Raw genomic sequence first — 15,872 nt, forward strand, 5'->3', positions numbered from 1 at the left:
GCGGTACTAAGTAACCGAGGGTCGGTGAATGGCTCCTCGGGGGTATCGAAGTCATCGATTCTGAGGCTTAAATCGTCCTCGGTCTTCAGATAATAATCATGATCGCCGGGGTCATCCTCATCCCTTGTACTGTCTATCATAGTGACGTCCTGGGTACAGGGAACCGCTCGGCTTTCGGTCTCCTCGTCGGTAATCGGAGGTACGTCATGTGATGGATCGCTAACTTCATCTGAATTGGTGTGTTTTTCATAGGCGTGGTCTGGTACGTTGGTTAGATCTTCGTCAACAGCGACTTCATAGGTGGCGGGTAGGACGGAATTTTCCATGCTCTTGGGCTCACCTTTGATCTTATTCTAGATCGAGGTCTGACCATCCTAGAGGTTGAGATCTTGGATCTTGTTTAACATCTAGTTTAGAGCGGAGAGTTCGGCCTCGCCCATCTCTTGACGGTAGACGGAGCCAACCTGCAAACCAGCCGAAGTGCGACATAATGCTACCTCGGAAACCTCGCCGGAGGGGCTTGACGCCTGAGGCGGCGGGGTAAAGTCTGGATCCAGGCTTGAAGCCAAGCCCGGGGAGTTGATCTCGTCATGGGGCCCTTTCCGAGATCGAATTTGGTCCGTGGGCGATGACGTCCGAAGAATCCTCAAGCTGGTTTGAAACCCATCCCAAGAAGACAAGCTCGCCGCGAGCGTCCGCAGAGTATTCCATATTGCCAAACCGAAGGGCTTGGCCTGGGGGTCAGATTCTCTTCCTAGCCGAGATGGCTAGCGGGGTCGGCGTGTAGCTTGATGCTGCCGAAAGCGAAGAGCTGACCGGGGACGAAGGTACCCCCGCACCCGGTGTTGTTGTTGATCCGAAGATCTGGCATCGAGCTCTCGTGATCACCTGGCGGGACCTGCATGGGCCACCAATGTCGGTGCTAAAACCGGTGGATCTCGGGTTGGGGGTCCCAAACTTGATGATCGGAGCTAGATGGTAACAGGGAGAGTAGGGAAACGATGTTTTACCCAAGTTCAGGCCCTCTTGATAAGGTGAAACCCTACGTCATGCTTCTTATATATTTATTCTGATGGGTACAAAGTACAGACTGATCTACCTCGAGATCGTATGAGTTTATCTAGGCTCTAAAACCTTGCAAAGGTGAATGCGCATGCATGGACTAAACCTCATGGCTTATATAGACGTAAGGGGCCTAGGGTTTACACATGGTCGATTACAACGTAGAGATAAACATGCCAACTATTCAAAACACGCTTGAAGTGTGTGTCAAGCCTCCAGGAAATCTTCATCAAGGCTAGCATGGTCCACTTGTCTATCCTTAGTGGGTCTTCGGCCTGGCCCATCACCAGCAGGCCAACGTGGCATGCACCTCCTAATATAGGACACCAACAGACGGCGTGAACTACGCAGCCCCTTGCGGAGCTGCGTGCGGGCCGACAGGGGCCGGCTCCAGCGTCCGCGATGCGCCTGCGGGGAAGAGGCGAGGCGGCATATACGGAACTGCCCCCCCCCCCCTTGTGTCCACCTTGGACCTCTCGAGGGCAATGTGAAGGGCCAGCTCCTCGTCAACATCGATGTCAGAGTCAGAGCGGCTGCCCTGCGCTCGACATGGTCACCGGAGTCGTGAGAGTGGATCGGAATCGAAGACATCGGAGTAGGGGGAGAATAAGAGACGGAGCGAGAGCGGAGTAAACCGAGTTAGAGTTTCTGAATTAGGGGTTTTTGTGGGGGCAAAGTGGGGTCAGGGTGGGCCAGACTGACGTGTCCGGGCGCGCCCGGACCGTCCCATATCCGCCCTACATTTGGGCTGGATATGAGGGGCGTCATACGGTCCGAATGATTGAGACCGGTTTGAGACGTTTGATGGGTTGACTTTTTGACCAGTCAGTGATCGAGCAGTCTGTCCGTACGTTTGAGATGGGTTGGTGTGCACGGCTGTAGCGGCCCGACGCGAACATGTTCATGTGCATTGCATACATCTCGTGGCAATGATCTGCCAAGTTTACATCTGCAGCCGATGATGGCAGGAGGTGAAGCTGTTGCCGATACGAGCATTGGCACAATCTTCAGTCCGCGGCATCTACAGGTGCGTGAAAAATCGAGGTTCAAATGGCATTTTCTTTATTGATATCCTTCCACTAGTCCACTTAACTAATACCACCCCGCACCCCGCAGAGCACCCCAACTCTGTCTGTGACCCGCCGCCGAGCCCGTCCGGCTTTGACGCTGCCAACGCGTGGGTCCCACCAAATGGTTAAAGACTCCTCACAGCTATAAGTCGACTTTGTTCAAGGGTGCAAAGATGCCCGTCGGCGTCGGCATGCAAGAAAGCGATTGTTTCCGTCCCCCGGCACGTCGTAGGTTGTAATGTCGCCCATACTCTGCAACTGCAAGATGGATTAGGAATCTAACGGATCCATCCTTGGTGGAAGCATATGAGGAAAAACCTCAAGATCCATCCGTCCGGCTTTGACGCTGCCAACGCGTGGGTCCCACCAAATGGTTAAGGCTCGTCACAGCTCTGTCGAGTTTATTCAACGGTGCACAATATGCCCGTCGACGAAAGCGATTTGCTTCGGTTCAGCGGGCACGTACGGTCGTAGGAATGTCGCAAATACCCACGCAATAAGCCTACAAAATGAAACCAGAGTTGCTTAAATACCGTGAATACCCACCCAAGCTATAGTTGCTTAAATACCCTCGTAGCAAAGCAGAGCTTGCGGATACAAACATGAGCTCGGTCCCCAGTCCGCGTCCTCCCATTCATCCAGGACTAAAGGTGCGTTAAATTCGACTTTCAAATTGCATTTCTCGATTGATCTTGAGGTTTTTCCTCATCTGCTTCCTTCCACCAAGGATGGATCCGTCAGATTCATATAGTTCGTCTTGCAGAGCATGGGCGCCGGAGGTGGACGCCGTCGAGTTCAGCCTGCTGCTTACATGATCATCGTCTGCATCGTCAACGTCACCAGCTTTGCGCTTTGCGTGGACCAGTTGTAAGCTCAATCTGCTGCAGAAACGGGATTCTGCGACCTGAATTTTCGAAGTAGTTGTCTGCTTTAGGAGTGGCGTCCGTCCATGGAGTGAAATGGTTTGATGCGGATACGGTCGAGTGCCACGCATATATAGCACCGGTCTGGGCTCCTCGCCCAGCCCCCGCGTGCCGGGGCTTCGGCGACCTCCGGCTTCACAGCGCTCAGTCTTTCTTCTTCTACTTTCCTTTTTTGGAAAGAAAAAAACTGCATCTGTAGTCACGAAGACCACATCCGGGCTCCCGCCACTCAGTTTGGGCCGTAGCAGGCCAAGGCCGTCCGCTCTCTCTACCCGGGCCTGCTCAGGCCGCTGCGCTCGCTGGGAAATAAAATATCTCCGCTCGCTAACTCACGGTCCAAACCGTATGTTCCAAAAGTCATCTGTTTGCTGAAACTAGTAAGCATGCACGTGCAACGCACGAGTAAACCTTAAAAGAAATTTTATCATCCACCTAGTCAGGTAACAATTATTTATACAAAATCAACAAAAATTCCCTAAATCAGGAAGGTGCTTTGTAATCGCAGTTGAAAAGCTTCATACCGTATGAGATTTAGATACATTCATGTGTGTGCTCCCGTCTTTAAATGCCGGAAACAATCATCAGTCAAGTAACAGACAATCAAGTAACAATAGAGAAGATTTCCGTCAGTAAGTAACAGACAATAGAAGATTTATACTCCTTTGCAGAGGAAAGACACATGATCTCCCTTACTTGAGCCGATGAAACAGAGTCCGTTCCAAGCATGATTCCTTGGTTGTCACCAATGAGCCCGCAACATCAATCAGCCCCATTGTAAAATTTGTTAGAGTTTCAAACAAGAAAAGAAATGGAACTCTGATAGATGATGCTATCTAAATCCTTATTCTACGGAGTAGAGGTTCTAGGAGATGTCATCGGCAGCAGAAACATAGGGAGAGGGATGTCATCAGCGGCCATGTGAGTCACCCAGGTCTTGCCGCTGTTGTTTGCTTTAGCAGCTAACCGCTCCCAGCAGCAGCACACACCTCATCCTATAGAATGGAACCATAGAGATAGTTGTTCAATATAACTTATCATGTGCACGAAGTACACCTTGTTCGTTCCAATTATTACTCCCTCCGGTTCTAAATATAAGTCTTTCTATAGGTTCCACTACAGACTACATACAGAGCAAAATGAGCGAATCCACACTCTAAAGGACGTTTATATACATCCATATGTAGTCCGCATTGAAATCTCTAAAAAAACTTATATTTAGGAACAGAGGGAGTACTCCCTCCGCCCGAAAATACTTGTCCTAGAAATAGATAAAATGGATGCATCTATAACTAAAATAAGTCTAGATACAACCATTTCGAGGACAAGTATTTCCGGACGGAGGGAGTACCTTTCAACGGCAAGCCACGGCTGGAATCCAAATCCTCGGCTTTCCACCAACACTTCGTCAAAGCATGTTCATGAAAGCTTAAATGCATAATTTATTTGGAAGGAGAAGCCCCCACAGGGGTAAAAATGAATAATTAAAACAACATGCATTATGTTATATTTGCCAGTTTTGCTAACTAAACGACCAAACCCAATGAGAGCAGCCCCCTGACTATCACGAACTATGCACATGATTTCAGAATTAAGGCATATAGACTTAGCCAGACAACACAAAAAGTGTGAATACCTTAGCATCCAGAGTTCCAGAGTACAAGCAGATGTGGTCTTTTCCTTTGGCAATCAATAAACAATTATCTTGTGTACTATAAAAAGATCTTGACTATCCTCCTGACACAGATATATGAACCGCAAGTGTTCATTACTTTGCAAAGAAGAAAATCATCGGATGCATTTATGTACTATTGAATGCTGAGGCTCTAGCATAGGTTCTACTTTTCCAAGTTATTTGAAATCTACCAAAAGCACTTATTTTTACCTTTATGCAGAAGCTAGATTGATCACTAATAATTGTAAAGCAGAAGAAAACATATAACATGTTCTTTTCTACTACATTGTTACCAAGTCAAAAGAACAAATTTATATGTGAAAGCAAATTTAGCACATGTTCCCGACACAGAATGAACTGGGAGGGGTCAAAAGTGCTGCGAGTATCAAAAGTGTGAACAGCAACATGCCCGGTGAGAGAATAGGACTAATTTTAGTTTTCAAGGTCAAATAATATAAGAAAGTAGCTTCTGTGCAGTTGCACTTTACAATAGGGCATGTATTCCTAAGTTGTGACGGTTTGGTTGATTCCATCCACTGCTTTCTGATTTACGTAGCTTTCTTCTAGAAATGTACATCTTAAGCAATCATAATAGAGAGGCGCAATATTTGAGCTCCAAAGCTCTTCATTGAAATGCAATCATTACAACAATTAATGATCAAACTACTTCATATCTTATTACACATCCATCTTGAAAGAAATCAATTCAGTTTACCAAAAAACATGAAAGCAACAAGAAGTTAATAAAATATGCTTGAACCAGGTTTGCTGAAGAAAAGATAACCGAAAAGCATTGCTAAAAGATTAATTAGAGAGTGTAACACCAACACAAAAATTCAAAGGCAAGAATACAAGAACTTTGATAATCCGCAAACAAAAAAGGTAGCAATTCGAACAGATGATGGATACTGAAAAGTGCTGACCTGGAATGTCAATTACTGAACATTAATTTGAGAAGTGTTGGGGTTCTTGGCATGGACCTCTACACTTGCAACTGAAGTGAATATGCCTATTAGCACAAAACATAAGAATATGCTCAACATTAACTCAATAAGTTTGCAATGAAATTAATTTCCAAAAGAATATTAAATAGTGGTCATGCATAAAGAAAATAGAATATACATTGGAAAATTGCAAATATTCCATTGAGGTATGTGTTGGCATGGAGCTATTAAAATATTTGCATTATTTTGTCATTTATAACAGCCTTCATGTGGATGGAGACCGGTCAAAGCAAGAACGATATATGCCGGAAGGACACAAACATTCAACTAAAACTGTAGCTGATCCGGTGAAGTCCTTTAAGAACAAATGAATAAAATCGAAATAAAGATGGCACAGTAGTTTTTTAGACTCAATGATATGGAGATGTTACTGACATTTTCGGACACCTTTTGTACAAGGTCACAGTAGCTCGGATTTTCAATCCATCTCCAAATAAAACAAAACTGCATCCCATGGGGTAAGGCATCAAGCTTATTGCAGATTTGAAAACATCAACTGAAAAAACCTTTATCCATCGGGCCCATTGTAGCTTGTACGCAGAGGTACTCCAATTCTTACAAACTTCCCATGATACGGAAACACCCAGCCACCGGGTTTCTCTGCAATCTGACCAGGCCAGATAACACCATTGAGCTCTATATCATTGGTTGTAGAGTCCGATGGTACTGAATGCAAGTTTTCTGAAGCAGCGACTGAGAGACCAGAAAAGTTTGACCAATACCCAATGGTTCTGAAACCTGTGCCACCGATATTCAGGATGTCATAAGCTGGATGGATCAAACATAAATATAATTCTTGGCTCTCAAAATACGTCGTGCTACACCGAAATCACTTACCATGATTACAATGTTGGTCTGTTTAACTGAAGCACTAAACAGAATAAAACTGCAGTGACTTTTGACTGAAAAGATGGAACAGAGGAGGTCAAACCGGGTGCCTAAATGAACATTTTAGGGTTCGCGCAGTTGCCGTTGAACCAATACCAGGAGTCCCTGGGGTTCACCCTCGTGGCATCGATGTGACAGTACTCGCACTCGCTTCCCTGGATGAAGAAAAAAAACAACATGTCAGCAGTGCAAATGCTATAGATGCTGCACAAATAGCAATCAGGTCGAATCCAACTCGAGATTATTTACACGCCTCAAAGTTAAAAACCGACGCATTTTAGTTCACAGCGTTGCTGTTTCGGTGCGAATACAAAGACTGTATTTTCTCACCAAAAGACGAAAGCAATGGTAGTCCTGCGCCGCTTTGCAGATTTGCAGCAATTAATTGACACTTTAGAGAATTTAAGTACTCCCTCTTATGATACAAAGGTAGTAAGATGCAAGCTATAACGGGAAGCATGTTTCAGGTGGTGCCAAAACTAACCGGAGAATCTACAATGGCGATGTAGCTCCAGTGATGCCCATAAAGCCCTAATGCTTTGGTCGTGCGTAAACCAAGCTTAGCTAGCTAGTTTGCCAGAGCAGGAGCATGTCAGATGCATCCATTATTGGCAGCGGCAGAGGCAGCAAATTCAATTGCCCAATTGAATCAACTTCTACCAAACGAACAGATCTCGACTGAAACCATCGAGTTTTCCGGCACCATGCTGAGCGGAGCAGAGCAAGGCTCCCTCGCCGGAAACCAAGACCAAATCGTGCGCCGGCAGCCGGAGGCTGGAGCTAGCCTAGCGCGGACTGTTCTGCGCCGGCCGAAACGCAGTGGCAAAGCTCGAATCTTGGACTGGTGAGAAGAGGATAAGAAGAGACCCGGCCAGATAAAAAACCGAATAGCTTCCCCCGTTTCGGCGGCGCGCGAGCTTGGGAAGAGAGAGGCCGAATCCCCTCGGCGGCGTCCCGAAGGCGCGGCGAATTACCCATCTATCGATGGAGGGAGCGGAGCGGAGGGGATGGACGAACGAACGAATGGACTGGAGATGCAGTCGGTGCTCCGGCTGCGCCGAGCGTCCTCCTCGTCGGCCAGCAGCGGGGCGGCGGTGGCGGCTGAATCCATTGCTTGGAGGCGGTAGGGAGGGGCAGCGGCGGCGGCGCCGGCGTAATCCATAGCTTGGAGGCGGGGCGAATGGAAATATGGAAGGAAAGAAGTGTGCGTAGGAGCAGAGGAATTTGCGGGATAAGTTGCTCATCAACGCGATTTGGGTCACGGGGATCGCGCGACACAGAGCGTTAGGATGACTGGAGGCTGGAGACGCGTCTGCCTGGCGGCAGAACATTTGATCTCAGCCGTAGATCCAGGTGGCAGACCATTTGCGCGATATAGACGGTAGGATGTGTTTAGATTGGTTTGATCAAAGGGTTCTGGTTATCTCGGGTACAGTTTGTTGTGTGGCTTTAGGAGAATTCATGTTTGCTTGTTTAATAGTAGTGATGATGATGATGATGATGATATAGACGGTAGGATGTGTTTAGATTGGTTTGATCAAAGGGTCCTGGTTATCTCGGGTACAGTTTGTTGTGTGGCTTTAGGAGAATTCATGTTTGCTTGTTTAATAGTAGTGAAGAAGATGAAGATAAAGATGAAGAAGAAGAAGGGTTATTCTTTTTTTCTCGGGAAAAGGGGTTATTTTTTTGTGAAATATGAAAACATATACATCTGTTACTTCCTCCATCTAACAAGCTTTTTGGGACGGATGGAGTATTTGGTAAGACAGAAAGACTAGGATAATTTTCAAGCGAATAGAAAACATGCAGTGTAATGATATTTTTTCGAAATTCACATTTATTTTTTTAACAGAAAAATCACATTTATGTTTTTTCTCTTCTTCTGCAAAACACATGTATCTGTTTTTAATTAGAACTCACGTGTATTTGTTCTTACCCATCTTTCATATGATTTTTTATTACTACATCTAAAATTAAAATTATTATATTATATTAGTAGTAGCATTAGCATTACAGCTAGTCTTGTTATTGCCAACTTGTGAATATCATCATAATCACATTATACTAGAATCTGTTTATAGGCGTTCCTCCTCGGTTATGGCTCTCTTTTCCTTTGCTTTAGTTCTTCATCTTCAAGAAAATGCAAAGCTTACTATTACTTGTATCTATCAATCGCATTCAAGTTTCAGACTGAGAATTGGCTTTGCATGCTTTGTTTGCGGGGTTAATGGGTTCAAACGAGTTGAGCAAACGGTACAAAGGCAAATTATGGAAACTGTTTGGTCTAGTTTCTCTACAGATTTGGAATGTCATGTGGTGTGGTTTGGGTTCAAATTATGGCTCCAGGAGTAAGCTTGTAGATTTGGGATTGGGCAGGTACCAACAGTTGGTTTGGAAATGGACTAGTTTTTCTATCCACTACTAAGCCTGGTTGCTAACGCCATGAAAGCCGCCGGAGGAGGGGGGAGGGGAGTGGGGCAACCGGGAGAGTAGACATGCCCCTAGTCCATCCGCCTATAGTTTCAACGTTATCTTTTTTTTGGCGAAATAGTTTCAATGTTATTGGATTTCTAGTAGTTTACATGTTGTATTTAGAATGTTCCCTTCTTCTATCTTGCAGTTTCATGGATTGGACGTGTGTTAACGGCGACTTAGTCTTGAACAATTTCTTGTTGGTGGACAAACTAATTAGCTGTTTCAAGACTTACATCGTTGGGTATGATGCGCTTCATATCAAGGGATCTGAGGTGTTTGGATTCGTGTGTTTGCTGGGATTCTTCTTTCACTGGTTTGCTATTGCATATCATCTTGTCAGGAATCAAAGAACTTGGATCAGGACTAGGGTAAAATTTACCGAATATATCCTCCTTACATCATACTACATCAATGGTGGGTACTACTAAGTTCAATAGTACCTATGCATCTTTCTCTACAGTTTTTCGGCATGCTGATTGTGATGGCGGCTGGAGTTTTTTTTGCTTTGTCGTGGGATGGTAATTCCAAAGGGTAATGCTTGGCATACTAATGCGGTTCCTGCGATCACCATTGCTATAGTCTTGATCGATTGTGTTATAGTCATACGTTCCCAGGTATAGGATCTCATTACATGTGTTCTTAAATGAAAATTGCTTATATAAATTGGTTTTTATCTTTGACACTTCAAATTTGTGTCATGGATGCAAAAAATGGAGGCAATGAACGTTGGCGTCGTGATCTGATCCGAAAACTGGTCGAGACAATCATCAACATCTTTCGATTGGTTGATTTAACAGAACGAACACACAATCACTGGAATGCAGAGAAGATACTTCATCTGGTAAAAATGATTCTCTACAATCAGTGACACGCATATTGTTCGATAAACTGAGAGTTGAATATTTCTTCAAAAAAAGTTGAATATTCGTTATTTGTGTTTGTAGGTGGGAAGCAGCATGTCCACGTTAATCGGTATCTTCCTAACTGGCTTGATGGTGTACAACATGGGCATCATATCCAAGGTCAGTGAATGGCGCAGAAAGAAGGCTCAGGTTTCTGCCGTGTACGAAGATGGCAATGTGGGGGAGCAAGTCGCGGAAGCATGTGCCGACGTTGAGCTGGCGTTGCAAGCATAGGTGTGAGGATCTTAGCTTGATCACCTGGACACTGTTTTTTAGTACATAATTACTCAATATGTCCTTCTTTCCAAACTGTGCGGCAGTTTCCCCAATGTTTCCGAAAATTTGAAGTCATGTCCTGTAAACTGAACGATGATTTGTGTAAATTCCGTGTATAGACTATGTCAGAAATAAACATTATGTATGTCAAATTTGAACTGAAACCACGATAATTATTATGGATTGGACTATTTTTAATTTACATGATATGAAGTTCATAGCATAGGTGACACATCACCAAATGGAGGGGGAATTCCAGAATCTAGATCGGGATGGGCCGTTGATTGGGACGCCAACTCTAGCTGAACATTCTATTGAGGTATTGAAAAAGAAAATTCTAGTCCTTTTCTTTTCTTTTTGAAAAAAAATCAGGTTCTTTTGAAACCTAATATCATGATTAGTGAACTAAAATTGTACAATAACGTAAGTTCAAACAAAAAATCATACTAGTGTCAGAAACGCTCTTATATTATGGTACTGAGGGAGAACATTTTTTTTTCATTCTTGTACAATAACTCACTATTACTCAAAACACCAATTTACCATCATTTTTATAAGGGTATAATAACACGAGCCCACAACTTTTCATGTTAACTTGTCACACAGATCACAAAAGCCAGGCAAGCCAGCTATTGAGTTCGTTTGACACCAGTCTGACATGGTTGGCCCACCTGTCAGAGCCCACGGCAAGAGGGTCCGCTGAGCTATAGCCGCTGCAACTCAGAGCACACGTGGCAGCCTCGGATTGGCCGGGCGACGTGGAAGCTGAGGACGAGCATTTCTCTCCGGCGGTCGAACATTGACAATACTTCCATCCAGGCAGTTCACGCTTTTTTGCAGAAAAGTTTATAAAAGAAGCCATCCGCGAAACCCACCCGCACAAATCCAAACAGCATTCGCCCGTCGGCATCCCCTTCCCCTTCCCCTCACGCGCGCGACCTCGTCGTCGTCGTCGTCTCGGAGATCTCGCCTTCCCGCCGGCAGCAGCCATGGACGCCGTCGACTCCGTGGTGGACCCCCTCCGCGAGTTCGCCAAGGACAGCGTCCGCCTCGTCAAGCGCTGCCACAAGCCCGACCGCAAGGGTAAGTATAGGGCTCGCGCCTCCTCGTCCGGATCCGGTTTGTTCTCCTCTTTCGCCAGATCTGACGCTGATTTGGCGCGCAGAGTTCACCAAGGTGGCGGCGCGGACGGCGATCGGGTTCGTCGTCATGGGGTTCGTCGGCTTCTTCGTCAAGCTCATCTTCATCCCCATCAACAACATCATCGTCGGCTCCGGCTAGGTGCCAACTCGTCTCCTCCGATCCCGTCTCCCTCTTGTTTGCACGGTTTAGTTAGACTTGGGTCCTGTTGTCTCGTGCTGTGATCTGTCGGATCTGCGGTGTGCGCGCCTGCCCCCGTGGATTTTTCGGCTGCGGCCGTGCGGAATTGGGTGCTGTGGGCTTCGGGACTTGGAACATGTTGAATTTTAGCACATCATCTTAGGACAGTCCTGCGATCTGAGCAATATTAGTAAGTTACTAGAGTAGATTTTAGTAGATCCTTTTGTCCTCCAAATAAACCTGCCAATTTCCTAGTTTGATAGGAGAATTCGGATGAGTTAAGGGTAATCAGATGTGGAGAATTGGGGGTTGACTGTTGACTTCAAGCTCGTGTAATTTATTTGACAAGTGCGACCAGACAAATTAGAATTCTGAATGAATTGTTTGTCAGAAGTAATCGGTTGTTTTTACTTTATAATGTTTTGATTTGATAGTGCTATCCCGATATTCAACCACATTTTGGTCTGAATTTTGGTCTCGGCAACTAGAAACAGTAGCTGTTTTGATGAACTGGATGTAATGAGGACCGCAACTTTGGTTTGTAATAACCTGATCTACGCTGGATGACTGTACTTGATTCTTTCATATACTTTTTGGTTACCTCTGACTCTACTTGGCTGATGTGCACACATTGATTCTTTCTTGATGGTCCTGTCTCATTACCAACTGCATGGTCACTTCTCTATTCGCAGATCATGATTGTGTCAGATAAACGGCATACTGAAGCCTTGTGGCATGCTGTTCTGGAATAGAAAAGCATGGCCTGGCTGAGCCATTTGTCCTTTTTATTTTACCTATCTCATTAGCTCGGTTTCGTGCTCATTTTCTCATATTGTGTACTAATGGACCCTTTTGTTTCACCGCAGGTTGGAGGACGGGATGACAGGATGCGGGGATAGTGTGATGCCGGCAGTTGAGCCTGCGGTGTGTCGAAGTAGGCGCCCAAAGTTTGTTCTGAAGTTGTTGTTAAAGACCTGATTTGTGAGAAATTGTCACCAGCTTCATCCTCGTAATGAGTATAGATCTTGAAACAGCGAGCCATAAAGTTTATGTTTTGTCATAATTCCCTCGTGGTGCAAACGTAGATCGCTGATTGCAAGTGCTGATTACCGGTGAGAGTGAGACGCGCACCACTGCCAACTACTTGGCCACACTCACGCGATTCTGAAAATATGGAAATATGAAAAACGTAAGCATATAGAAATAAGAATATGGTGGTAACATATGCATAAAATAAAACATTCTTGCTAAAAAAAATATATGTATTAAACAGAGGGTTGAAAAACACATTAAAGCTTCAAGATGTGGGAGATATCCATCATTTTTATGTTGGCTTATATGTGCAACCATCAACGAAATCAAAAATACAGTTCCAAACTCCATCGGTTTTTTGCACAAATTTTTTTTGTCGAAAAGCAAAGAAAGGCAGGTGGAAAATCGACAAGTCAAAAAAAATGGAAATATGAAAACCGAAGAAGCGCTCCTCAAGTAGTTGCTCTCCGAAGTAATTATTATTGAGAACAAAACAAGGAGTCTCCCGAAGGAGACCTTGTATTTGTTTGTATGATTAATTATTATCTATGTATAATGTAAAGTAATTGTGGTGCGGTAATGTGTACTAATAAGTTCTACTCCCTCCGTCCCACAATACAAGACGTTTACAAATCATAGTGTGTATTTTGTACCAACACAGAGTAGGTACATGGCCTATATACATCACCCATTCTATACTCGAGATTTGTGCTTCACTTCACCGAGCGGGTACATCAGTAAGGGCTTTTGGAGGCCGAGCTCCATGGAGCTTGTTTTCAAAATACGAATTTCCACTTCGTGATATTTTTTTAATTTTTTTTGTATACACTCACACATGTTTATTGCGAAATCACTAATTAAGGAGTACTCGTTGCAAAGATCATTCCAATTCCCCAGTTGCGACAAGTGGCGCACAACGCGCCACTTGTCGCAACGTGGGAGTTTTCCCTTTTTCGTAGATCCGTTTATTCAAAACGTTTTATCTCTCAAACCGTGCGTCCAAATCTCAAACCGCTTTCACCGTTGGATTCCTCGCGTTGAGATCTTCAAAACTAGATCCCATGTTGATAGCTTTTGACGGACTTTTTTTTTCACGAATAGAGAGTTAAGGTTAGGAATAACCGCAACTCCGGGAGACGAGGATGTATGCCGATGTTCACTTCCTTGGAGGGAAGCTACGTCACCGTTAGAGAGGTGGATGTTACCACGAAGGCACACCAACGCCACGAAGGCTCACCCTATTCTCCCTTTGAGACAACACCACGAAGGCGTTTCTCAAGCACTAGTGGTAGACCTTGGGGTGGTCTTCAAACCCTCACAAACTTTTCCGGGGGGTAATCACAATGGTTGATTCCTCTCCGAAAGACTCCTACCGCCTAGGAGTCTCCAACCTCCAAGAGTAACAAGAACGTTGGGAAAATGCTCAAGAACTTGCTCAAATCACGAATTCCTTTGGTGAGAAGAAAGGGAAGGAGTGGATCTATCACTTGATTGGAGAACTTCTCTCAAATGTTCCCAAATCCCTTGGGGATCTTGGATTTGGTGTAGGGAATCAAGAGAGGGAGTGAGATGTGTTCTTGGCAAGCTCAAAGTGAATGGTCAACCTTATCCGGTGGGAGGGAGAAGGCTATATATAGTGTGAGAGCAAAACAGACCGTTGAGCCACTTAGTGCTGACGGACGTCCGGTGGATACCGGACGACCGGTGACACAGATTGGACCGGACGTCCGGCAGGGCGGCCGGTCGTCGGGTTGCTGGGACACCAACCAGGGACACAGATGAGATGTGAGACGCACAGGCAGCGGACGTCTGGAAGGCACCGGTCGTCCGAAGCCCGGACGTCCGGTGTTGTCGGAAATCCGTTAATTATAGTTCTGTTGGAGTGCACCGGATATCCAGAGATGAGCGGACGTCCAGTGAGATCGGTCTTCCGCTAATATCTGTTCTGTGGAGATGCACCGGACAACCGGAGAGAGTCGGAAGCCCGGTTGGTTGAGAGAGGCCGGACGTCCGTAGACTTCGGACGTCCGGTGTAAGTTGGACCTATTAGCTTAGAAACATACTACTATTTGTGCACAAGTTAGAGGAAGAATTGAGATGGTATGAGAGGGAATTTTTGTGGGTTTGAGGAAGTTCTTTCACGAAATCCAACGATCCCCTCTTAATAGTGCGGGATCCCTATACTCAAGAACAAACCGAAAAAGGAGCCGAAGCTTTTTATCTTTGTCTTGTGTCTCTGCTCTTGAGTGATATATGTATATATATTTATGTCTGTAGTCATGATCCACACACACAGCCCTTGAGACATAATCCTGAGAGATACTTGATAAACATGATTAGTCCCAATATGCATGTTGTCATCAACATCAAAATATGATTAAGGGCATGATTGCACTTTCAATCTCCCCCTTTTTGGTAGTTGATGACAACATACATGCACTTTAAAATAAAGCTTTGAATATCGAAAGAATTTGAAAACATTGAATATCGAAAGGATTTGTTGTGGAGCTCCCCCTCAATATGTGCAATAACTAAAGGTAAGCATGAAGAGAGCTCCCCCCTCAATATGATATCAACACAACCGAAACTCATACACAAGATAATCAAGATAACATAAGATTAGAATAGGCTCCACATAGATTCATCACTCATAGCTTAGAACAAAGTCGGTAAAAACATAACATGAGTTCGGTAACAAGCTAATAACATAGCATCAAATCACATAAATAGGTAACATGAGTTCGATAACAAGCTAATAACATAGCATCACATCACATAAATAAGTGCCTACTCCCCCTTGGCAGCAAATACCCAAAAGGCGGTGTCATAACAGCATCAAAGAGCATCATCGTCATCATCATCATGAGCACCACTACCACCAGCCTCGTCAAGGAAGTAAGCCCACTCAGGACCCGAAGGAAAACCGAAGTCAGAAGGTGGAACATCAGGAAGACGTTCATCGTCACTCACATCGTAAACTCCGGAGTCTCTCAGACGAGCCTTCAGAGCATTCTTGGAGGTGACCAAGCGAGTGACAACGTCGTGATTTTGGGAGCAATGAAAGGTAAACATCTTCATCATGGCAGAGTGAGCCTTCCCAAGGAAACGAGTAATGCGACCAAAAGATGTAGAGCCGGAAGAAGTAGAGCGAGCGGTAGGAGGAGGAACACTAGCAGGAGTACGACGAGCAGGAGCAGAAGAGTCCTTGGGAACCCAATCATCCGCCATGTGAGGTGGAATGACCCACC

General features: G+C 45.1%; 1 protein-coding gene and 1 long non-coding RNA gene across 6 annotated transcripts; one reads left to right on the top strand and one right to left on the bottom strand.

Moving 5' to 3' along the window:
• Window positions 1-3,644: 3,644 nt before the first annotated feature.
• Window positions 3,645-7,907, bottom strand: LOC123165549 (uncharacterized). Of its 5 annotated transcripts, none has more exons than XR_006483038.1 (6): window positions 7,487-7,907; window positions 6,569-6,774; window positions 6,107-6,469; window positions 5,651-5,736; window positions 4,689-4,789; window positions 3,645-4,047 (listed from the first exon to the last, which is right to left on the bottom strand). It is a non-coding gene; the product is annotated as an uncharacterized lncRNA (long non-coding RNA). The 5 variants fall into 5 exon arrangements; XR_006483036.1 differs by having other exon boundaries at window positions 7,104-7,907; XR_006483034.1 differs by having other exon boundaries at window positions 6,569-7,907.
• Window positions 7,908-11,074: 3,167 nt separating this feature from the next.
• Window positions 11,075-12,625, top strand: LOC123167343 (protein transport protein Sec61 subunit gamma). Its single transcript, XM_044585188.1, has 3 exons — window positions 11,075-11,355; window positions 11,438-11,553; window positions 12,459-12,625. The coding sequence occupies exons 1-2, from the start codon at window positions 11,262-11,264 to the stop codon at window positions 11,551-11,553; spliced, it is 210 nt and encodes a 69-aa protein (XP_044441123.1). The 5' UTR covers window positions 11,075-11,261; the 3' UTR covers window positions 12,459-12,625.
• The last annotated feature ends 3,247 nt before the right edge of the window (window positions 12,626-15,872 follow it).

This window comes from Triticum aestivum, chromosome 7D, assembly GCF_018294505.1.
Source record: "Triticum aestivum cultivar Chinese Spring chromosome 7D, IWGSC CS RefSeq v2.1, whole genome shotgun sequence".
NCBI classification, from domain to species: Eukaryota; Viridiplantae; Streptophyta; class Magnoliopsida; order Poales; family Poaceae; genus Triticum; species Triticum aestivum.